General features: G+C 43.1%; 1 protein-coding gene across 9 annotated transcripts; it reads left to right on the top strand.

Moving 5' to 3' along the window:
- Positions 1-282: 282 nt before the first annotated feature.
- Positions 283-23,936, top strand: LOC109898225 (tetraspanin-4). Of its 9 annotated transcripts, XM_031833774.1 has the most exons (9): positions 3,779-4,045; positions 4,663-8,471; positions 9,759-9,828; positions 15,562-15,753; positions 15,935-16,009; positions 16,337-16,432; positions 21,534-21,647; positions 22,138-22,221; positions 22,513-23,936. In XM_031833774.1, the coding sequence occupies exons 3-9, from the start codon at positions 9,760-9,762 to the stop codon at positions 22,579-22,581; spliced, it is 699 nt and encodes a 232-aa protein (XP_031689634.1). In that variant the 5' UTR covers positions 3,779-4,045; positions 4,663-8,471; position 9,759; the 3' UTR covers positions 22,582-23,936. The 9 variants fall into 9 exon arrangements, 5 of the variants coding, with proteins under 5 accessions (XP_031689631.1, XP_031689634.1, XP_031689632.1 ...); XR_004211249.1 differs by lacking the exons at positions 9,759-9,828; positions 15,562-15,753; positions 15,935-16,009; ... (2 more) ...; positions 22,138-22,221; positions 22,513-23,936 and adding exons at positions 283-410; positions 4,420-4,498 and having other exon boundaries at positions 696-4,045; positions 4,663-6,809; XR_004211248.1 differs by lacking the exons at positions 9,759-9,828; positions 15,562-15,753; positions 15,935-16,009; ... (2 more) ...; positions 22,138-22,221; positions 22,513-23,936 and adding exons at positions 283-410; positions 4,499-4,558 and having other exon boundaries at positions 696-4,045; positions 4,663-6,809.
- The last annotated feature ends 650 nt before the right edge of the window (positions 23,937-24,586 follow it).

Consider the following 24,586-nt stretch of genomic DNA (forward strand, 5'->3'; position numbering starts at 1 on the left):
TGACCTCAATGGCAAAAACGATCATTACAGACTTGAATGCTATCTGTCATTTTTCTCACCAAACGTTTCTCACCAAACGTCCGAATTGAGTCAACAGGAAGCGAGGTGTAGATCGTGTTTTTATTCCAAACTGCCGTCTGAGGGGACTGAGCAATGGAGGATGGAGGCAGGGCCATGTCATACCACATCATCATACCACATCCTGCCTCACCCTCCAACTTGCACCTTATGGCTCTTGTTGGCATGGTAATCAAACGGACCGTTTCCTCATGTCAACTTCGAATGGGTGGCTTCTGGTTCGAGGTATCCCATGGGGCCATAGGGCAGGGTGCTATGACGAGTGTTGCTGCAGAAGAGGAAATCAAGAGTAAAGGGGAAGAGGCAGTGAGATGAGAAAGCTGGACAATTAGGTATGTGTACTTTTCTGTTTATTTGCATATATATTATTATCCATGTTGAGCAGAGTTGGTCTCCAATTGCGTGAAACCCACTAGTACAACTTTTTCATTGAGAACTGACAACTTACTGAGTATGAGACTGCGTGACAATGGGAAGCAATGGCAGTGTTCAAAAGTGTGCCACAGTATTACAAGCAAAACAAAGTCATCTGATTAACTGGATGCCTCTGTCTCTCTCTCTATTACTCTTCTCTCCATCCCACTATTCCTATCTGCCCCTCTCTTTCCTGCACTCAGACATGATGAGATTGACTCTGATTTCCCTCACCATGTGCCTTCCTCACCTCCTCGCCACTCTTGTCTTCCATTCTACCACTGCGGCTTCACCAAGCGCCACAGAAACAACAACAACAGCTCTAGACCTTAGTATCAGCACTACAACATCAGACCCCCTGATACTTCCACTCTCCACAACTGAAAACCACCCTGGTAGGACTAGTGGCATGTTCAACACACAAGTGAAGAAAAGCGCTAGCTTAGCAGCTGTCAACAAATCAGGCAGAACGACTCAAGGAAGAGGCATTCTCAGAACAGGAACTGCCACTTACGCCACCACAGCCGTACAGAAGAACAACAGGCACATAACTGCAGGAGACTTGAGGAGGGAAACAGAGAGCCACAATCACCATGAGACTCTTCCCTTCAGCAGAAACAAAGTCTCACCCACAACTGACCACCCCAGCACCACCTCTCTCCCCGGGGAGGAAGGGACTGAGTATCATGACAGCAGCACCACTGAAACAGCCAGAGAACGGAGCACACCAAATTCCATAGAGACATGGGCTGCTGACACCATTAATGACTCCAGGCTAGTAAAGCCACACTTAGACAGGTCACAAGCAGCAGACCAGCACACTGCTACACAAGGACTAGAGATTGCATCAGGAGATTACTACACAACACAGAGAGACTTCTTAACAAACACCCCAACTAGTAGAGTGACAGGTTTGAACAGGGGTAAACAAAGTAAGGCCAACAGCTTCACAACAACAACAACAACGTTTTCACCTACGTACACAGTCACACATCCTGGTTTGTATGAGCACATGACTGTGACTTACAGGGCTACCGGCTACAAAACACAACCTGACGACACAAGCCAGTCTATGGCCAACCAGGACCACACCACAGCCACAGTTTCAATCCCCCATGCTGACAATAGCACTGCTCCATATATCAATGCAAACACGTTTACAGATAATGACACAGACAACTACACAAACACACTTTCATACAGTAATACCACAACCTCTAATAATCGTAACACCACAGTACTTTTGAAGAAGAAAACGCATTCATTCAGACACAACCACACAATCTCAGGCTATGACAACAGGCTGAACAACACAACTGAAAACACTGTGCATCATCGTCCCGAGTGCGGAGAGGCAGACGAAAGGTCCCCATCGTTGCTTCCTGGCTCTACTAGACTGGTCTGTTTCATTGTTCTGTGTGCTCTGGGATTGACTGCTTCTGTCTTCCTTGGGCTCACTGTCTTCCTGTGGGTGCGTTTGTCAGTCCAGAGAGAGAGGGAAAAGAGAGTGAGGAGAGGAGGAGAGGAGGTGTCAGGGGTGGATCTGGAGAACCTGTGGGTTGACCAGATGTCATCGGTGGAGGAGAGGGTGGAATTCTGGTACGCCAACGGCTCCACCATGGGACCCGGCCATAAACGGAGGGAGAGAGGGAGAGAGGGGGGGAAGGAGAGGGGGAGGAGGGAGCAGGGGAGGCAGAAAGGGGTAGAGTGTGACAACCTGTGGACTCAACCCAAAGTGACACTGGAGGACATCACTGATTTCTGGTATGCAAATGGAAGAGCGATACCAGAAGAAACTACAGACCAAACGTTGTTGGAGACCTGCGTATGATTCTGTTTTTTTGTACTACAGTCCTACAATTTCCCTGGAATTACTTTGGAGAGAAATGTTCATCGTTATTTGACCAATTCCATGGCAGATTTGAACACTGTAATCCTGACCGAGTTTAAACATTTCCAAAATGAATTGGTAATCTGTATGTTTATTGGCTGTAACAAAAGTATAAGTATATGATCTACATAAATCTGCTGAAAGATAGATTAAGCCTGGGTCTGAACAGAGAGAAAGAAGAGGACAGAGAGAGAGAGAGAATGAGAGAGAGGAATAGAGAGAGAGTTTAGAACAACATGTCTAACTGGAAATAACACTTGATAAGAGAGTTTCCATTTTAAGACAATTCAGACCCCGTTAGAGACACATCATCATCGTGTGTCAGACAGCAATGAGGAGATAGGTGCCATTTCTACAAACACACGGACACAAATACGGTTGATTCCTAATACTGTACATGCACTGTTATTAGGAGCTAGTCAAATCATTTTTATTTATTTTTTATTTTACCTTTATTTAACCAGGTAGGCTAGTTGAGAACAAGTTCTCATTTACAACTGCGACCTGGTCAAGATAAAGCATACCAGTGTGAACAGACAACAACACAGAGTTACACATGGAGTAAACAATAAACAATAAAACACAGTATACCGTCTATGATCAGCATATCCCAGGCATTTTAACTGGGTTTCTCATAACCGGGACACAAGCTTATTCGGGTTATTGTAAACGGGATATGATGCTAACACGCGTCAACTAAAAAACAGAATACCAGAATATCCCAAATAGTGATGGAATATTGGTGTGCCTCTGAACATGGTAACTTATCAGGAATCAACTATAGGTCTACCTCACAATTGATAGTGGATCCGGCCATTTGATCAATAATGTATAACTGTAATGTTTAATACAGTAGAAAATACACCCTTGTAGAATTTAACACCTAACCAGCTGAAGTTTGACATATAACGTCCCAAGACATGAGATGTATTTTTTAATTACATAATCAAATGGAATTTATCATCATACTCTCTCTACTTTGAATTCTCATGTTTTGACAACCTACGCCCTTTGACTGCCTGCTCCCTCTTTAAATACGTTATTTTTATCAATTGGTCTTTAAGTCTTCATCTTTTATCACTGTCTTTTTAAGACAGGTCAACTTGCTTTTAGACACTCATTTAGATTCCCCCCCCCCCCCCCCCCCCCCCCACACACACACACACACACACACACACACACACACACACACACACACACACACACACACACACACACACACACACACACACACACACACCGTCAAACAAACACACATCCAAGTAGGCCTGTGTGTAGGCGTGCAAACACACTCTGGCTCAAACATTTCAACACACACACCTTCTCTTTGTAGGACCAACTTCTCATTTTTCCTCGAGAAAATATGCACATGACGCAATAAACAAAATGAAGCTACTCTTAAGTTATTTGGCATCTCTCCAACCCCACCTCTTTTGCAGTTAACAAAACTGTTTTACGAAGAATTTGATACTCTGAGGGGAAGAGAAAGGGAGGGGGAGAGAAAGAAGGGAGTGAACAGGAGGGAGCGAGCGAGCGAGAGAAAGGTGTTTTGGACATGTGCTAGTGCACGAGATGTCATTCACACAGTACAGGAGTTAAAGCATGTGCCTTTAAGGTGGATTCACAATTTCAATCCACTCGTTTTCTCCATGCAACATGTGGGTAAGTACGATTTTGACATTTTTTATCAAATGGCACACATTGATATATGTCTGATCTAAACAGACACTGATCCGATTAACTGTGTGAAGAGGCAAGAAAAAGGAGGGAGAGAGATGTTTCAAAAATACAATCAGGTGAACTTTCTTAGGCTTGTGTTAAATTTACTGACACGCTCTTGTAGTAAGATGGTCCTCCTAATGTATCTCTTCATAATTCTTTTTAAATACATTTTTAGGGGCCATTTTCTTTAAATACGTTATTTTTATCAATTGGTCTTTAAGTCTTCATCTTTTATCACTGTCTTTTTAAGACAGGTCAACTTGCTTTTAGACACTCATTTAGATTCCCCCCCCCCTCCCCATTTCTATTATAAGTAACAGTCAAATGGATGGTGACATCGTGGACAAGAAGAAACAACAAAAAGTAGTGTTGGTAACTTCCTTAATTTTTTAGGTGTGTACTAAGCAAGCATTTGACATCTACAATGGTTCAGACAGTGGATGCTGTGAGGAGGTAAACATATTATACAGTACATGTGGCAATGTACGCATAAAATAACCTCTACATTCCTTCTTCCATATCTTCCTTTACCCTTCAATCTGTCCTTTTCTCTATAGGTCTCATGCTTTTTTTAGTTCACCGTCGCTGCCATCTCTCACGCTACCCTTGAAATAGACAGCTGATATACAGAAAAGTAGAGTGAAGTGCAGGGGAGGAGGAAAGCTGAAGTGCAAGAGAGGAAGAGAAGGGCTGTGTCTTTCCGGTCTATTTGCACCCAAGGACACCCTAGTGAACAACAAGCCCCAGCAACCAGGAGAGACAGCAAGAGAACAAAAGTTTGACTATGTAAGAGCACTTCATATGCCTAACACTCAGTCAAACCTTAGATTATTAACAAAGGCAAGGCCTGAAAGAAAGGGGAATTCCGAGAGCAGTGAAGATCAAAGCCTGACACACAATCGTAGTCAGACCAAGAACCCCGGTACCTGATGACAGATACCGCTTTTCTTTTCTAGAGTGTACATTTTTCTGCTCTAGACTTGTAAAACAAACCTCCAATATCTTTCAAGCCACAACACTGTCGCTGATGCACCTCAGAAAGAGGAAGACAAACAAAATCTGAGAGATCAGCAAAACCCTTTAGGGACGGTTGACCTCTGTGACCCCTCTCACTTCTTGCCCAGTATGGAGCGGATACGGCTGATGCTTGGGGCTCTGCTCCTCACCCTCTCTCTGCCCAGTCTCCCTGCTCAAGATAATGTCACTGTCACTGTACCTGAGAATGTCACCATGGCAGCACCTATTAATGAGGAAGTCACGATGGCAGCCTCTACACCGGAGGCCACCATAGAGACAACGTCTGTTCCTGTGGTCATCACTAGGGCACAGCCTGCCCCTGAAATTATCACCCTGGTAACTGCTATTCCGAAAGTAACTTCTGTTTCAGTACCTACCACTGATGCCATCACTATGGTAATAACAAACCCTGAGATCACCAGCGTTCAGGAGTCCACATCTGATGCACCAACTACTACTTCAGAGGCTGAGACGATGACACCTTCCCCTGTGACCATTGAAGGGCCTATAGACACGACCACTCCACCTGGCCCTAAACCCACCCTCTCCCAAGACGTCCTTACAACCACCTCTTATCTCCCAACCACTTCCCAGGACCACCTGACTTCTGTTATCCCAGTCTGGCCCCTCCACACCACCCCTCCTCTGACGGAGGACTCCACTTACACACCTGAACCTACACCTGCCTCAGAGATTACTGTCTGCCACACAGAGGGACTTACCACTGCACCCACCTCCCCATCGGTCAATGCCGCCCCCGGCCATGCCACGACCCCCACTACCACCCACACCTCCACAGATCCAGACTCTACGGTGGCTGGGGTCAGAGTGGAGACAGGTCAGCCCAGCTTGTTATGGGTCATCATCGTCGCTCTCCTGATCGGGGTTATATTCGCGGGCGTGTTCTACTGTGTATGTCTGGTCATCAGACGAAAGAGCCAGAGCCGCACCGAGCACTTTGTGTCCAGCTTCCGGAACGGGAAGAGTTCCAAGCGGAAGAAAGGGCCGGAGGAAGACGCCTGGGCAGGGCCAGTGAAGCTAGGGGGTGGGGACAGGGAGGAGGATGAGGGTGGGGAGGAGGGAGGGAGCCCAGAGGACAACAAGAGAGAGGGGGCTGGAACGGATGTGGTGCTGAGCACATTCATAGCCAACGAGACTGAGGGAGAGAGGGGTGGGCCTGATGGGGGAGTAGGAGTGGCTGGGAGCAAGGAGGCAGAGAAATGGGAGGAGAAGGAGCCTCTGCTGTACATTGATGAGGGAGTGGAGGAGGGACAAGAGAGGATGGCTCCTCCTTCACTTTCAAAATCGAACCCAGAAAAGACAGGAGGGGAAAGAGGGGAGGGGGAAAATTAAAAAGAAATGGAGAGGGGAGAAGGGAATGGAAATAAATCAAATTAGAGTGAAAGAGGTAAGAAGAATGGAGGAGCAGCATTCTGTCTAACCACTGCAGTTTAAAAATAGAAGAGATTTACATAAAAAGTTTTTCTAGGTGATAATGTAAAAGTTACTTTGTACTACTGAAAAGGCCTTTGACATTGTATGTATCTGTGATTGTGTGCTCTGTCAACATAACTCAGGGAAGATAGAAGTGGTTGTGTGTATGGTCATAAGTTTTACCCTTGGTATTTTGTATGCTGTTTTGTCAGAATTTTTGTTTAATAAAGTTTTAGATGTGCATGTTCTAGAATGAAGTTGTTGAACGTTGACAGAATATTAATACTCTTTGCTTAACAATTTGCGGTCTTCAAATGCACTTGATTTTTGGAACTGCTTAAATCAATAGCACTCAATTCATAGGTGCAAATCTGAACTTCCACTGAGACAAATTTTCACTTAGTCTCCCATTGACATCAATGCATGACTAAGTGAGTATTCAACTTCAGTGGAAGTTAGGATTTGTCCCATTTGTCCCATTGCCTTTGTTTACTTGATATGGAGTTCCCGAATGGCGCAGCGGTCTAAGGCACTGCATCTCAGTGCTTGAGGCGTCACTACAGACACCCTGATTTGAATCCAGGCTGTATCACAACCGGCTGTGATTGGGAGTCCCATAGGGTGGTGCACAATTGGCCCAGCATCGTCCGAGTTTGGCTGGTGTAGGCTTTCATTGAAAATAAGAATTTGTTCTTAACTGACTTGCCAGGTTGAATAAAATAAAATATGTGTTGCCGATTATGGCCACTAGGTTGTGCCCTTTCCCTATCTTTATGATCAGAGCACAGTTCAATTATGTGACCTGCAGTAAAGAGCGGGTGTTGTGATGACACACAGGTCTTCCGTTTTACTGGTCTGTTTTTGCTGAAGTTGCATCTGTTGCAAACGTCTATCAGAGAAAACAGCAGAGATCAAAAACAGTTGTTCAGGCAAACAACTCAGTCATAGATCCCCTCTGATGTGATCACAAATTAAAGTTAAAGACACAACAACCGCTCTTAGTAAGATTGATCCTTGGTAAATATAACATTTTATCCTGGCCACTACACCCCTCAACCTTCTTCAACTATTTTTTCAGGAAGGGGAGTAAGTGTGTGTGTGTGGGGGTTGGGGAAGGGGGGTGCGTACAACAGAAACAGAGGAAATAGAAGAGAAACAAATCTGCAACTCTGTCAAATAAATGCCTTAATGTCTCTCTGCTCTGCTCCACTGAATAGGATAATCTGACAGAGAATAATGTTTGTTTAGAGAGAGAGAAGGAGAGAGATAGAGTGTGAGAGAGAGGGAGGGAGGGAGATAGATGTGTTGAGTAAGGGGACGGAGGTGAGGAGGAAGAAGGGGCGCTGGAGGAGGGACGGCAAAAATACTGAGGAGAGGAGGGGGAGCAAGACAGAAAAGAGAGCGGCAACAACACAGTCACATCTGGAAGTTATTGAGAAGTAGAGAGAGTGAGGGAGAGAGAAAGAGAGAGAACTGTATTGTGAATTGAAAAGAGGGAGAAAGGATAAACAAACTCTAGATGTAGAGATAGATAGACTTGTTAAATGTATCAACTGAGTTAAAGATTCACGGGAGGACAGAGTTTATCTAAAAGTTGACAAGAATTCTACAGTGGACAGAGAGAAAGGAACAGAGGAAAAGAAAGAGAGAGCGCAAGAAACTGTAATTCTATCCTAAGAACAATCCATACCAAGAGGGGAGAACGACAGAGAGGGAAAACTAATGTAGATTTCTAATCTGGAGGACCGTCTAAAACAGAACAAAGTGGTCTGAATCAAAACGTATGTTATTGAGTTGAAATTAAATCAACTCAACAAAGGAGAAGTGTCCAGAGAACAAAAGAGGAGTCCCCTAGTCTGGAATTCTTCTGCGCATTTGTCTCCCTATCAAGCCTGTGGAGTCAACCGTCAGACAGGTACAGTAGACTTAATTAAAACACACACACACAGTCTTGTACAGCTAACCTTGTGGGGGGACACAATTCAGTCCCATTCAAAATCCTATTTTGCCTAACCCCTAACCTTAACTCATATTCTTACCCTTACACTAACCCAAAAAGCTAACCTTAACCCTAACCCTTAACGTTAATCTAGCCCTAACACAAATTCTAACCTTAACCCTAAACTCCCTAGAAATAGCATTTGACCTCATGGGGACTAACAAAATGTCCCCAGTTGGTCAAATGTTTGTTTGTTTACTATTCTTGTGGGGACACGGACACACACACACACACACACACACGTTAAAGGTCTCGGCCATTGCAGGTATGCCTTGTCTGTGTATGCATGAATCCTAGTAATGGCATATAATTGCTTTATGATAAATTGATTGTGTAAGACTGAGACTAATTTATATGTAATATAATTTACATCAGAACTTAAGCCAAAGTCGTTTTTTTCTTCTTCTGTACGTCTGCCTCCAGTTATGTCCATTCTAAGCGTTGAACAAATAAAAACACTCACACTATTAACATGAATGTCTTTTTGCTTGATCAAGAATTGTTCCCCATTTTCAAAGACTGGCTGACTCTTACTTTACAACTATTAATAAAAGACGTACTACTCTGTCTCATTCTGTTCTAAGTATTTTCAAGTCTATTCTACCACACTCTTCTGCCCTCTGGCATTAGCATGCCTTTAGAATGAGCTCTACTTCCAGTCGTGCTATGAGTCATGTTTATCATGTCTCTGGCTGGTCATGGTAACCTTCCACGACCGCCCCACATGAGTTAAATTAGCACGCACACATGCACACACACACAATTAGCAGTCCAGCAGGAGAAGGGAGGTTCCTTCCTGTCCGCTCCAACAAGCTGACTTCCTGTGTGTGGAACAAGTCACTAGATTCCACCACAGTGACTGTGTGACTCAGACCCACTCAGGAACACAGCCTAGGGAACAAGTCCACCATACACACTGTATTGGCTGGCTAAGAACACTACAACACAGGCATATACCCCCCCCCCCCCCCACACACACACACACACAACTAACCGCAGCCACACCATATAAATACCTTTACAAGTAAGCTAACCACAATACACAAAACCATCTGCCATCACAACCACACTTCAAATGTGCTGCATGTCCAAGATCCAAGGAGTAGAGTTAAGTTGATTAAATTTCTCAAGTCTTGAACTTGTTATGAACTAATTAGCTTGAACTTGATATTAATATATAATCATTTGTTCTCTATCTGACAGGATGTCAGCCTCTCGGAGGTGCCTGTGCTGCGTGAAATACCTCATGTTCGTCTTCAACCTCATCTTCTGGGTCAGTACCTTTACATCTCTGTTCTTTGGCATGCCTCAGCTTTTTGAAGGCACAATCTGTACGATTTTAAATGAATAACATACAGTACAGTATACCCATTGTTTGAATCTTGAAGAATATAACTTACCAAACAAAGTGGGAGGGACAGGCTGTTGAAATCACAGATTGGGCTTTTCAGCTCCAATTCCAGTTCTGATCTGTTTCTGGTCTTTGTCTAGTCCTGTTTGTGTGGTTGTATTATGGTGTTCCTCTAGCTCTCTTCTTGTCCTGTTCTGGCTCAGTTCTGGTCTGTTCTACTCTGGCTTTGTTCTAGTTTTGTACTAGTTTTGTTGTGATACTGTTTTTATTATGTTCAAGTTTGGTCTATTTATTTGTCTCCCAAATGAATACATTTGTGATCCCAGATAAACGTGAATATGACCTTAGGATGGGGAACAAGTTCACCATGCACCACACATAATGTACACTATTGGCTAACAACACAAGGATGTGAATACAAAATCTGAATTAGATATAATAAAGTGCAAAGTCATAAAGGGCCATGGAGTAAAACATAATTTTTTTAAAGGGTCACGAAGTGGGAAAACACATGATAAAGCCTCTGGTTGGTGCCCCCAGGACATAAAACTACACTCCAATAACTCTGGACATACAGTACTAGTCAAAACTTTGGACACATTTTACTCATTATAGGGTTTTATTTTCTACATTGTAGAACAATTGTATAGACATCAAAACTATAAAAGAATACATATGGAATGATGTAGTAACCAAAAAGGTTTTAACAAATATATTTTATATTCGAGATTCTTCAAAATAGCCACCCTTTGCCTTGTTGACAGCTTTGCACACTCTTGGCATTCTCTCAACCAGCTTCATGAAGTAGTCACCTGGAATGCATTTCAATTAACAGGTGTGCCTTGTTAAAAGTTAACCATTCAAGTAACAGACAAATCTCAACATCAACTGTTCAGACGAAACTGCGTGAATCAGGCCTTCAACAAATCAAATCAAATTTTATTGGTCACATACATGTTTAGCAGATGTTATTGCGGGTGAAGTGAAATGCTTGTGTTTCTAGCTACAACAGTGCAGTATTATCTAATAAGTAATATCTAACAATTTCACAACAATACACACAATACATACAAATCTTAAGGAATGGAATTAAGAATATATAAATATTTGGATGAGCAATGTCGGAGCGGCATAGACTAAAATACAATAGAATAGAATACAGCATATACACTACCGGTCAAAAATGTTATAACACCTACTCATTCAAGGTTTTTAAATTAGATTTTTTACTATTTTCTACATTGTAGTGAAGACATCAAAACTATGAAATAATACAAATGGAATAATGAAGTAACCAAAAAAGTGTTAAACAAATAATCTGATGCAGGTCATCTGATGCAGCACTCTGGTAAGGGTAAAATAGCCCTTACACAGCCTGTTTGGACTCCAGACCAAAGGACAAATCTCCACTAATGTGTCTGTTACTTGAACTCTGTCAAGCATTTATTTGGGCTGCAGTTTCTGAGGCTGGTAGCTCTAATGAACATATCCCCTGCAGCAGAGGTAACTCTGGGTCTTCCATTCCTGTGCCGGTCCTCATGAGAGCCAGGTTCATCATAGCGTTTGATGGTTTTTGCGACTGCACTTGAAGAAACTTTCAAAATTCTTATTTTCCGTATTGACTGACCTTCATGTCTTAAAGTAATGATGGGCTGTCGATTCTCTTTGCTTATTTGAGCTGTTCTTACCATAATATGGACTTGGTCTTTTGCCAAATCTTCTGTATACCCCCCTACCTTGTCACAACACAACTGATTGGCTTAAACGCATTAAGAATAAAATAAATTCCACAAATTAACTTTTAAGAAGGCACACCTGTTAATTGAAATGAATTGCAGGTGACTACCTCATGAAGCTGGTTGAGAGAATGCAAAGCTGTCATCAAGGCAAAAGGTGTCTACTTTGAAGAATCAAAAATTAAAAATAAATAAAAATAAAAATAAAAAACATGATTCCATATGTGTTATTTCATAGTTTTGACATATTCACTATTATTCTACCATGTAGAAAATAGTAAAAATAAAGAAAAAACATTCAATGAGTATGTGTGCAGCAAACGTTTGACCGGTAGTGTACATATGAGATGGGTAATGCAAAAATATGTAAACATGATTAAAGTGACGAGTGTTCCATTATTAAAGTGGCCAGTGACTTCAAGTCTATGTACAGTATATATGGCAGTTGCCTCTAAGGTGCTAGTGATTTCTATTTAACAATCTGATGGCCTTGAGATAGAAGCTGTTTTTCAGTCTCTCAGTCCCAGCTTTGAGGGTGAAAAAGCAGTGGCTCAGGTGGTTGGTGTCCTTGATGATCTTTTAAGCCTTCCTGTGACATCGGGTGCTGTTGGTCCTGGAGGGCAGGTAGTTTGCCCCCAGTGATGCGTTGGGCGGACCGTACCACCCTGGAGAGCCCTGCAGTTGTGGGTGGTGCAGTTGCCCGACAAGATGCTCTCAACTGTGCATCTGTAAAATTTTGTGAGGGTTTTAAGTGCCAAGACAAATTTCTTCAGCCTCCTGAGGTTGAAGAGGCGCTGTTGGTTCTTCTTCACCACGCTGTCTGTGTGGGTGGACCATTTCAGTTTGTCAGTGATGTGTACCCCTAGGAACTTGAAGCTTTCCACCTTCTCCACTGCGGTCCCATCAATGTGCATAGGTGGGTGCTCCCTCTGCTGTTCCCTTGTAGGATTTTTAATGAATTTATTTGCAAATGATGGTGGAAAATAACTATTTGGTCACCTACAAACAAGCAAGATTTCTGGCTCTCACAGACCTGTAACTTCTTCTTTAAGAGGCTCCTCTGTCCTCCACTCGTTACCTGTATTAATGGCACCTGTTTGAACATATCAGTATAAAAGACACCTGTCCACAACCTCAAACAGTCACACTCCAAACTCCACTATGGCCAAGACCAAAGAGCTGTCAAAGGACACCAGAAACAAAGTTGTAGGCCTGCACCCGGCTGGGAAGACTGAATCTGCAATAGGTAAGCAGCTTGGTTTGAAGAAATCAACTGTGGGAGCAATTATTAGGAAATGGAAGACATACAAGACCACTGATAATCTCCCTCGATCTGGGAATCCACGCAAGATCTCACCCCGTGGGGTCAAAATGATCACAAGAACGGTGAGAAAAAATCCCAGAACCACACAGGGGGACCTAGTGAATGACCTGCAGAGAGCTGGGACCAAAGTAACAAAGCCTACCATCAGCAAGAGCATTGAAGATGAAACGTGGCTGGGTCTTTCAGCATGACAATGATCCCAAACACACCGCCCGGGCAACGAAGGAGTGGCTTCGTAAGAAGCATTTCAATGTCCTGGAGTGGCCTAGCCCGTCTTCAGATCTCAACCCCATAGAAAATCTTTGGAGGGAGTTGAAAGTCCGTGTTGCCCAGCAACAGCCCCAAACCATCACTGCTCTAGAGGAGATCTGCATGGAGGAATGGGCCAAAATACCAGCAACAGTGTGTGAAAACCTTGTGAAGACTTACAGAAAACGTTTGACCTCTGTCATTGCCAACAAAGGGTATATAACAAAGTATTGAGATAAACTTTTGTTATTGACCAAATACTTATTTTCCACCATAATTTGCAAATAAATTCATTAAAAATCCTACAATGTGATTTTCTGGAGAATTTTTAAAAATGTTTGTCTGTCATAGTTGAAGTGTACCTATGATGAAAATGACAGGCCTCGCTCATCTTTTTAAGTGGGAGAACTTGCACATTTGGTGGCTGACTAAATACTTTTTTGCCCCACTGTACATGGCTGTGGCTATAACCGAAGAGACTTCTCTTGGGGTGTAATATGGACAGCATTTGATTGTTAGGTATTCTTGGGTTGGGTGAACAATAGGACTTGGGTTTCTGTATGTTATCACAATCACACCATGAGTAGTTAATCTTCTTCTTCCCGGAGAGATCTATATTCCTGTCCGTGCGATGAACTGAGAACCCAACTGGCTGTACTGACTTAGACAGTATATCCAGAGAGAGCCATGTTTCCATGAAACAGAGTATGTTTCAATTACTGATGTCTCTCTAGAAGGAGATCCTAGCCCTGAGGTTGTCAACTTTATTATCCAGAGGCTGAACATTAGCGAGTAATATACTCGGAAGCGGCGGGTGGTGTGCGCGACTAGGAGTCCACTCCGAATACCTCTTCTCCGCCGGCTGTGTTTTAGATCAGCCTCTGGAGTCAGTTCAATTGCCCTGGAGGAAACGAACAAAGGATCAAATTCGGGAAAGTCGTATTCCTGCTCAAAATGCTGGTGAGTTACCGCCAAAAGTTATTTCCGGTTGTATGTAATAACAACAAAAAAATCAGGGCTAATAATCAAAGAAATAGCACATTAAAAAAATGACTGCAAAATTCATTGCCCTGGGAACTAAAAGCACAACTGCCCTATCTGTTGGCGCCATTTTATCATGGTCGAATTGCTGCAAAGAAACCACTACTAAGGGCCAAGAAACATGAGCAATAGACATTAGACCGGTGGAAATCTGTCCTTTGGTCTGATGAGTAAAATGTGAGATTTTTGGTTCCAACCGTCGTTTCTTTGTGAGACGCAGAAAAGGTGAACAGAATCTCTGCATGTGTGGTTCCCACCGTGAAGCATAGAGGAGGAGGTCTGATGGTGTGGGGGTGCTTTGCTGGTGACACTGTCAGTGATTTATTTAGTATTCAAGGCACACTTAACCAGCATGGCTACCACAGCATTCTGCAGCGATACGCCATCCCATCTGGTTTGTGCTTAGTGGGACTCTCGTTTGTTTTTCAAAAGGACAATGACCCAACACACCTCCAGGCTGTGTAAGGGCTATTTGACCAAGAAGGAGAGTGATGGAATGTTGCATCAGATGACCTGGCTTCCACAATCACCCAACCTCAACCCAATTGTGAAGGCTTGGGATGAGGACCACAGAGTGAAGGAAAAGCAGCCAACAAGTGCTCAGCATATGTGGGAACTCCTTTAAGACTGTTGGAAAAGCATTCTAAGTGAAGCTGGTTGAGAGACTGCCAAGAGTGTGCAAAGCTGTCATCAAGGCAAAGGGTGGCTACATTGAAGAATCTCAAATATAAAATATATTTTGATTTGTTTAACACTTTTTTGGTTACTACATGATTTCATATGTGCTATTTCATAGTTTTGTTGTCTTCACTATTATTCTACAATGTAGAAAATAGTAAAAAATTTATAAAAACCATTGAATGAGTAGGTGTGTCCAAACGTTTGACTGGTACCGTATGTTAGTTGCTAGGAACATATGGAAACACAATCAACAGGAGACTCCTGCCAAATCTCTACGTATGTAGTTCAAGCAGGCAGCATTGATGATCTCATTCTGTTTTAGCTTTTAAAATGCACAACTTATAACACAGGGTAGCATGATCCCATATGCAAATGCTTTTATACATGTAAACACATACAGATCTGGGACCAGTCACAACAGGCAGGGTGAGTCCCAATGCAAAAACTTCCTTTCCTATGTCCTAACTTCTATCTATCTACTTCTGACTCGAAAATCTGAGTTTATCTGACAAATGGGTTACTTTTGAGTACTGAAAACATGGGTCAAACTTTGATTTTGGAAAGAACTACCACTACGTATTGGGATTCACCCTAAGTCACCTTTTATGTCTCCTCTCTCTGTAGCTGGGAGGGTGTGGCCTGTTTGGAGTGGGAGTGTGGCTATCATTCACCCAGTCCGAGTTCTCCTCCCTCCCGCTGTCTTTTCCCTCACTCTCTGCAGCAAACCTACTTCTGGTCGCTGGGGGCGTCACCATGGTGACAGGCTTCCTGGGTTGCCTTGGCGCCCTGAAGGAGCAGCGCTGCCTGCTGATGACGGTGAGTCCCCATGACATCACAATACATGGGTCAACCTCAATCATGTTAAATACCGTTACAAGTCAACTTACCACAACACACAAAACCACATACACACGCACAGGTCCAAATCATTTTAAATATCTATTCACATCCCTAACCCATCTCTCTCTCCCATCTCTCTCTCCCTCCCTCTCCACAGTTCTTTGTAATCCTTTTGCTCCTGGTGTTGACAGAGGTGACTCTAACCCTGGTTCTCCATATCTTTCACAACGAGGTGAGTCCAGTCTACCATCCATCTACAGCCCTCCTGGCCACTCATAAAGATCCAGTTTCACCCACTAATGTTTAACAACCCCAAATGGGGGTCGTTAGTAAAGTTTTACCGCTATATTACCACTAAATTAACAACCAGTGCTTAAAAAAAAATGATATACTGATACAGAGATTGATGCAGAAGACAAAGAGGTGGTACAGTCATCTACATTCTAGAGGCCTTCTGTACATCTGCATTATCCCCTATATCTGTCTCATATGCTGCAAGTATATGAAGGCCCCCACTTCATCCTTCTCTTTCTTTCTCCCTTTCCATCACTTCTTTCAGCTGGACACGAAAGCTCAGGATGAGTTAAAGGAGGGGATGAAGAATTACTTGACAGACGAAGGACTGAAGAAGTCATGGGACAATGTGCAGAAAATGGTAGAGGGGGGATCAAATCAAATCAAATTTATTTGTCACATACACATGGTTAGCAGATGTTAATAAGAGTGTAGCAAAATGCTTGTGCTTCTAGTTCCGACAATGCAGTAATAACCAACGAGTAATCTAACCTAACAATTCCAAAACTACTACCTTATACACACAAGTGTAAAGGAATAAAGAATATGTACATAAATATATATGAATGAGTGATGGTACAGAACAGCATAGGCAAGATGCAGTAGATGGTATAGAGTACAGTATATACATATGAGATGAGTAATGTAGGGTATGTAAACATTATATTAAGTAGCATTGTTTAAAGTGGCTAGTGATATATTTTACATCAATTTCCGCTGCTGCGCCTTCTTCACGATGCTGTCTGTGTGGGTGGACCAATTCAGTTTGTCTGTGATGTGTACGCCGAGGAACTTAAAACTTACTACCCTCTCCACTACTGTCCCATCGATGTGGATAGGAGGGTGCTCCCTCTGCTGTTTCCTGAAGTCCACAATCATCTTTTTAGTTTTGTTGACGTTTAGTGTGAGGTTATTTTCCTGACACCACACTCCGAGGGCCCTCACCACCTCCCTGTAGGCCGTCTCGTCGTTGTTGGTAATCAAGCCTACCACTGTAGTGTTGTCCGCAAACTTGATGATTGAGTTGGAGGCGTGCTTGGCCACGCAGTCGTGGGTGAACAGGGAGTACAGGAGAGGGCTCAGAACGCACCCTTGTGGGGCCCCAGTGTTGAGGATCAGTGGGGTGGAGATGTTGTTACCTACCCTCACCACCTGGGGGCGGCCCGTCAGGAAGTCCAGTACCCAGTTGCACAGGGCGGGGTCGAGACCCAGGGTCCGTAAACACACCAGCCAGCTAAATGTTTTACTCACGTTGGCTGCAGTGAAGGAGAGTCCGCATGTTTTGGTTGCGGCCCGTGTCAGTGGCACTGTATTGACCTCAAAGTGGGCAAAAAAGTTATTTAGTCTGCCTGGGAGCAAGACATCCTGGTCCGTGGCGGGGCTGGTTTTCTTTTTATAATCCGTGATTGACTGTAGACCCTGCCACATACCTCTTGTGTCTGAGCCGTTGAATTGCGACTCTACTTTGTCTCTATACTGACGCTTAGCTTGCTTGATTGCCTTGTGGAGGGAATAGCTACACTGTTTGTATTCGGTCATGTTTCCGGTCACCTTGCCCTGGTTAAAAGCAGTGGTTCGTGCTTTCAGTTTCACACGAATGCTGCAATCAATCCACGGTTTATGGTTTGGGAATGTTTTAATCGTTGCTATGGGAACGTCATCTTCAATGCACTTTCTAATGAACTCGCTCACCGAATCAGCGTATTCGTCAATGTTGTTGTTGGACGCAGTGTGGAACATATCCCAGTCCACGTGATGGAAGCAGTCTTAGAGCGTGGAATCAGATTGGTCAGACCAGCGTTGAACAGACCTGAGCGTGGGAGTTTCTTGTTTTAGCTTCTATCTGTAGGCAGGGAGCAACAAAATGGAGTCATGGTCAGCTTTTCCGAAAGGAGGGCAGGGGAGGGCCTTATATGCGTCGCAGAAGTTAGAATAGCAATGATCCAAGGTTTTACCAGCCCTGGTTGTGCAAACGTTATGCTTATACAATTTAGGGAGTCTTGCTTTCAGATTAGCCTTGTTAAAATCCCCAGCTACAATGAATGCAGCCTCAGGATATGCGGTTTCCAGTTTGCATAGAGTTTAATAAAGTTAGTTCAGGGCCATCGATGTGTCTGCTTGGGGGGGAATATATACGGCTGTGACTATAATCAAAGAGAATTCCCTTGGTAAATAATGCGGTCGACATTTGATTGTGAGGAATTCTAAATCAGGTGAACAGAAGGACTTGAGTTCCTTTATGTTGTTGTGACCACACCACGTCTCGTTAACCATAAGGCATACACCCCCGCCCCTCTTCTTACCAGAAAGATGTTTGTTTCTGTCGGCGCGATGCGTGAAGAAACCAGCTGGCTGCACCGATTCCGTTAGAGTCTCTCCAGTGAGCCATGTTTCCGTGAAGCAAAGAACGTTACAGTCTCTGATATCCCTCTGGAATGCTACCCTTGCTCGGATTTCATCAACCTTGTTGTCAAGAGACTGGACATTGGCGAGAAGTATGCTAGGGAGTGGTGCGCGATGTGCCCGTCTCCGGAGCCTGTCCAGAAGACCGCTTCGTTTCCCTCTTTTTCGACGTCTTTGTTTTGGGTCGCAGGCTGGGATCCATTCCGTTGTCCTGGGTGAAAGGCAGAACACAGGATCCGCTTCGGGAAAGTCATATTCCTGGTCGTACTGATGGTGAGTTGACGTTGCTCTTATATTCAGTAGTTCTTCCCGACTGTATGTAATGAAACCTAAGATTACCTGGGATACCAATGTAAGAAATAACACGTAAAAAAAAGGAACGCGAAGCGAGGCGGCCATCTCTGTCGGCGTCGGAAGTAGGGTTAGGGGAAACCCACCAATCTCTAGTTTGTCACCTATATGGTGCTTGTGTCTGTTCTGTGTATATTTTGTGTATTTCGTGATAAATCACTTAATCTGACTGACGATGATAGTAAGGACATACACTGAGTATAGAACACATTAAGAACACCCACTCGTTCCGTGACATAGACTGACCAGGGGAATTGAGAGGTGAAAGCTATAATCCCTTATTGATGTGACTTATTAAAATCTACTTCAATCAGTGTAGATGAAGGGTAGGAAGATTTTTAAGCCTTGAGACAATTGAGACGTATTGTGTATATGTGCCATTCAGAGGGTGAATGAGGCAAGAAAAAATATTTACGTGCCTTTTAATGGGGTATGGTAGTAGTTGCCAGGTGCACCGGTGCAATGCTGCTAGGTTTTCACAATCAATAGTTTCCCATGTGTATCAAGAATGGTCAAACAGCCAACTTAACACAACTGTGGGAAGTTTTGGAATCAGTATGGGCCACCATCCCTGTGAAACACTTTCAACACCCAGCAATGACAGACGTATTTAAAAGGCAGAGGTGCATTTTTAAATCAGAATCCAACCCCTCCCAGTTTTTTAACTGGTCGTTCAGTATAGCAGTTTATGTTCAATTTAACGTTCTATTAAGTTTTATGTACTGGCACGCAGCCCAGCTATGCGGGTGTAGGCCGGGATGATCACCTTAGTGATCATCCCGGCCTTGGAAATCAGCTAACTTCCTGCATTTCAACAAATTTTGGCATGGTGCAGAGAGAAACATTTGCAGTTTTATAATGCCATTCCACACATTTTGTCTTGAGGCTAAGTGAAAATGATGCAGTTTTAAAGCAAATGTCCTGCAATTCTACACTTTTGCTGTTTTATTGCTCTCCGCTGGGCACTATTCCATGTTGGTTCAACGTAATTTCATTGAAATGACGTGGAAGCAAGGTTGATTCAACCAGTGCGTGCCCAGTGGGCCATTCCATGCTTTTGTTCACATTTTACCATGAGGCTGAGAGAGAATTGTGCAATTTAACAGCTAATTTCCTGCAATTCAACACATTTTGCTATCATATGCTATCTGGGGGCCCCCGACCTCCTGATGTGGGCCCCAAAACCCCCCAAATTAAAAATGTCACGTTTTTGGGGGGTTTGGGGGCCTGGGGCACGTCCTCTGCATGCCCGTTTCGGTAATCCGGCCCTGTACCCTCTCCCATAACAGGAAAAAGCTGAAGGATGGGCTGGAGAAACGTAACCACTCTCAAATTTAAAGACAGAGCTATGGATGCTAGAGGGGTATCCTACGAAGCACGCTATACCTTCTCAGAGTTATCGAAAGCGAACCCGCTTCAATTAGCTTTACATTCCAGATAAGGCTTCATCCATACTACAATGGTGGATATTGCTCGTTCACCTGCCGCTAACTCTAGCAGGCTTGTAACTGCACGTGCATGTCGCACATGGCTAGTCAAACACCCAACTTTTCATTGAGACAATGCTGAAACATCAATCCGTGGGCGAGTCCGTGCCATATTTTCAATTGTGCCGAAATCAAAATGAAAGAAAAGTTATCTTGCAAATTCAGCGGCGTGAAATAGGCTTTTAGAAGTGCCGTTATTGTATTAATTATCATTAATATGCTTATCAATGCACAAACTCCTTTTTTCCCCCACTCCTATCAATATTTATTAAGTCATACAAAAATGTTACATTGCGTGAAGTTGCATTCTGTCATTACTAAATGTGTAATTTTACATTTTAACCAAAAAATGTTACACACAAAAAAAAGTGGTTAATAAAATATTTAAAATCAGTCAACTTCCTCAAATGAAGGGATGATGATGCAATCTTTGCAAGAGGGAGGGATCTCGCCCTCAACTCGCTGCTCAGTCAGTTCATGCAGGGTAAATGGAGTTAGCCCGTGAGTTCTGACTGATTCGTTGCCATAGAAATGTACCTGGCAAAAGGTGAGCCACATTCGTATGACCAGTTATACCTAGTTGAACTCAGAGTTGACCTAAGTTACCTCCTAACTCCTCAAACCTGCTTCGTAGGATACCCCTCAGAACTGACCATCCATTGTTTTACTTTGTTTACAAACATTGGAGTAAAACAAGCTTATATTTTGGGGTGCTCTGGACAGTTGAACTAAGCTTATGAGGCATTTATAAGTTATATTCTTCAACAATCAATGGCTACATATCATTAATTTATATGTCCAAATATGGATGTAGCTATTGCAGATTGTCCCTTTTCAGGGACCTGACTTAACCAGTCAGCAAGCTAATGTAGCTGTTCCAGTAGACTTATTATGCGAACACTATTTAGCATTGGCTTGCGAAAATACCTCTAACTTCCTTCATACTGGACACAGAGACATAAAAATAGTATCCATGAGTTCATCAGACTCTGCGTAAGTAGAAAAGGGGCCAACATCTGGCACTATCCCTTTAAATCTCACAAATTGGCTAGAAAGTTACATCCATGTACATACTGTATAGTATCAGTGAGTCTGAGGGGCTGTGCAGTTGCCGATTCAGGGACACATTTTTTAGGGGCACATTTTCAAACAAACAAACTAACAATCTGAAAGAGTCAGAGACCAACAGAGATAATAACAAATGCAATATTTGTTTCTTAGTTCAAGTGCTGCGGCGTGACCAACAAAACAGATTGGTACCTCGTGGTCAACGGAACGCTCCCCTTTTCCTGCTGCTCTGGGGGGATGGACCAATGTGTTGAAGGATGGATCGAGGTCAGACTACTTCTCAAATGTTGGGAGGGATGGGGAGGAGGGAGAGTCAAGGTTCAACAGCCTGCTCACAAGACATTTCCCAGCTGTCTACATGTCTTGCTGTGCGATGTGCATGTGCGCTCACACTTACAAGAATGTAAAGAATGACCCTGACTGTGATAATACAATTTATTTTCTTGACTGTGTTCTTTCAACACTCAATTCTCATCAACATATTGCTCTCCTTCTCACTCACATCTGTCCTCCACTCTTCTCTCCTCTACCCAACCCCCATCTCTCTCTCTCTGTCCCCCACCCTCCCCCTCATCTACTGCTCCTTTGCCTTTGCCCTTTTCTCTTCCCCTTTTCCTCTCACATTTCCCTCTCCTCCTCCCATTCCTCCCTCCCTCTCCTCCTCCCATCCCTCCCTCCCTCTCCTCCTCCCATCCCTCCCTCTCCTCCATCCCCTTTGTCCTTCTCTCTTCTCACGGTTTCCTCTTCCCTCTCTCAGCCGTGTTATCAGAAGGCCAGACAGTGGCTCCTGGACAACATTCTCTCTGTCCTGGTGTTTGGAGTCTGCATTGGCATTGTCCAGGTAACTACCACATATTAATTGATCAATCAATTTCCACCAAGCATGATCATTGTTAGTCAACTAAATGTGCTTAAACACCCAGACATAACTTAACTGGCATGTTTACGAAGAAAGCTTGAATCTGGGTTATTAGTTATTTAATCTAAACTTGATGAAGAAATATGAGCTTCAAACATTGAGTTTAAAAAATCTAAACATTTAGGAAAGTTATCTGGCAAACAATTAACTTATCCGGTTTTGTGAAATATAGGTCACCATTTTTATAACTCAAACATTCTCTTGTCGTTTCAGATCCTGGCTCTGATTTTCTCCCTGCTGATGTACTGCCAGATCCTCCGTGCTGAGGAGTACCTGGACTGATCTGGGACTGGTCCTTCACAGACAGGAGAAGCTGAATGAGAGACTCCCTAGCTGGCACAGAGTTCATCTAACGTTTCTTTAAGGTTTTCCTTCGGTTATTTTTACCTTTAAGCCAGGCAAGTCAGTTAAGAACAAATTCTTATTTTCAATGACGGCCTAGGAACAGTGGGTTAACTGCCTGTTCAGAGGCAGAATGACAGATTTGTACCATGTCAGCTCAGGGGTTTGAACTTGCAACCTTCCGGTTACTAGTCCAACGCTCTAACCACTAGGCTACCCTGCTGCCCCGAAAAATATCTTCTCCACGCCGATGTGGGAACTAAAAGAAAAGTGTTAGCTGGTGTGTTTTATACCAACTGCTGGGAATGGTTTTTCAGAACATTAAATCCAGATCAAAATCATCCTTTTTGTATGTTCAATTCTGTTAAGTTTAATAAAATATATTTGAATGAGAACACATCACCCATTTGAAGGGTTATTTTCATCGGGATTGATGGTTCTTAGAACACTGCACTAAAAACCATGGGGCACATTCCAGGTCATCTTCATTGCGGTCATGTTGCTCAGATCTCACAACGCCTGGTGAAGTGTAATTCAATTGGCTTTGAGAGATCTGATCATCTGGAATACAGCCCTTTACTTATAATGTATAAAGAAGGATATTATTTGTAACTATTGGGGACTACGTGCTACTTGTCACTTTCACTATTAGGCGATACTAATAATATTGTTTAGTAGTGAAAATATAAAGTGCTTGCCCTGATGTCCATGGACAAGCAGTGAGACTTGCCCCAAAGAAACACTTACACTACTCTGTTCAACTGCAGCATATTTTAAACAAAAGTCTAAACTGTTTTAAAGTGAGCCTTACCAAAACAAATAAAATGTAAATACATTGTAATTTGTATGCATGTGAAGTGGTAGTTGTTTTGTGAACTTCAGCATTTTGTAAAATACACAAATGTATGACTCTGATTGTGAATGCGGTAATAGTTCAAATAACTTGTTTTCCATATTGTGCGTATGAGGTGTTGTCGGTATGAATTCACTTCTCTTATAGTTGAGATGAGCCTATGCTTTCATATACTTATTCAGTCCAATAGACAACTGAAGAGGTAATTGACTTGCAACAGGGTTCGTCATTCTAATGAAATATATATCACATATATAAATGGACTATGAAAGTATGCTTTTTAATCATGATCTGCGGTCATAACACCAAGTAATGAAACCCAAAACAAACCAATGACTACACTGTACAGGGTTTTGTAAAACATGTCTATAGAAAAACATTGATAAGAAAATAATTGTACAAGTACACATGATTCTCAGACATAAATACAATTGTGACAATTCACGTGTCGTAGTGTTATAAAAAGCTAATGCCTTCTCCGTCTCTCACCACAGGAGAGACTGAGGTCATAGGAAGGGCCCTGAGTTCTACCTGACCTGACCGGAAACAACCGGAAACAACTCCAGGCCTTTGTCATAGATTACAGTTCATACAGTATTCCTGTGTAGTAAGGCTTTCCGAGCTGCCTTGACGGTGTAGGGTTCAAATCAAATCAAATTTATTTATATAGCCCTTCGTACATCAGCTGATATCTCAAAGTGCTGTACAGAAACCCAGCCTAAAACCCCAAACAGCAAGCAATGCAGGTGGAGAAGCACGGGTTGTCAGTCATACTCCAAAATCTCTAGCAAACTGGACGATACTTTCCTGCAGATGGAAAACGGGAGACGTGGGATTAGATTTTGAGGGAAAATCAGCACCAGATGCTTGCTGTGGTCAGTGACTTCTGCCTCCTGGTGGTTGTGTTTGAAAACAACCTTTAAACAGATAGGGGGCGCCAACGTCCACATTTACATTTTTTAAAAGAGGGGTTATCTTACAATGTCACAAAAACGATGCGCATGCTTTAATGGGGCAGAAATCCGTGTGTTGTTGCGATTCTGGATGGCTAGAAGGCTAGCAACAATGACAAGATGCCATGTGGGGAATCGT

This window comes from Oncorhynchus kisutch, linkage group LG10 (assembly GCF_002021735.2).
Source record: "Oncorhynchus kisutch isolate 150728-3 linkage group LG10, Okis_V2, whole genome shotgun sequence".
Lineage (NCBI taxonomy): Eukaryota > Metazoa > Chordata > Actinopteri > Salmoniformes > Salmonidae > Oncorhynchus > Oncorhynchus kisutch.

Excerpts from the sequence above, each read along its gene's own strand:
- LOC109898225 (XM_031833771.1), top strand. The coding sequence starts at position 5,231 with ATGGAGCGGATACGGCTGATGCTTGGGGCTCTGCTCCTCACCCTCTCT.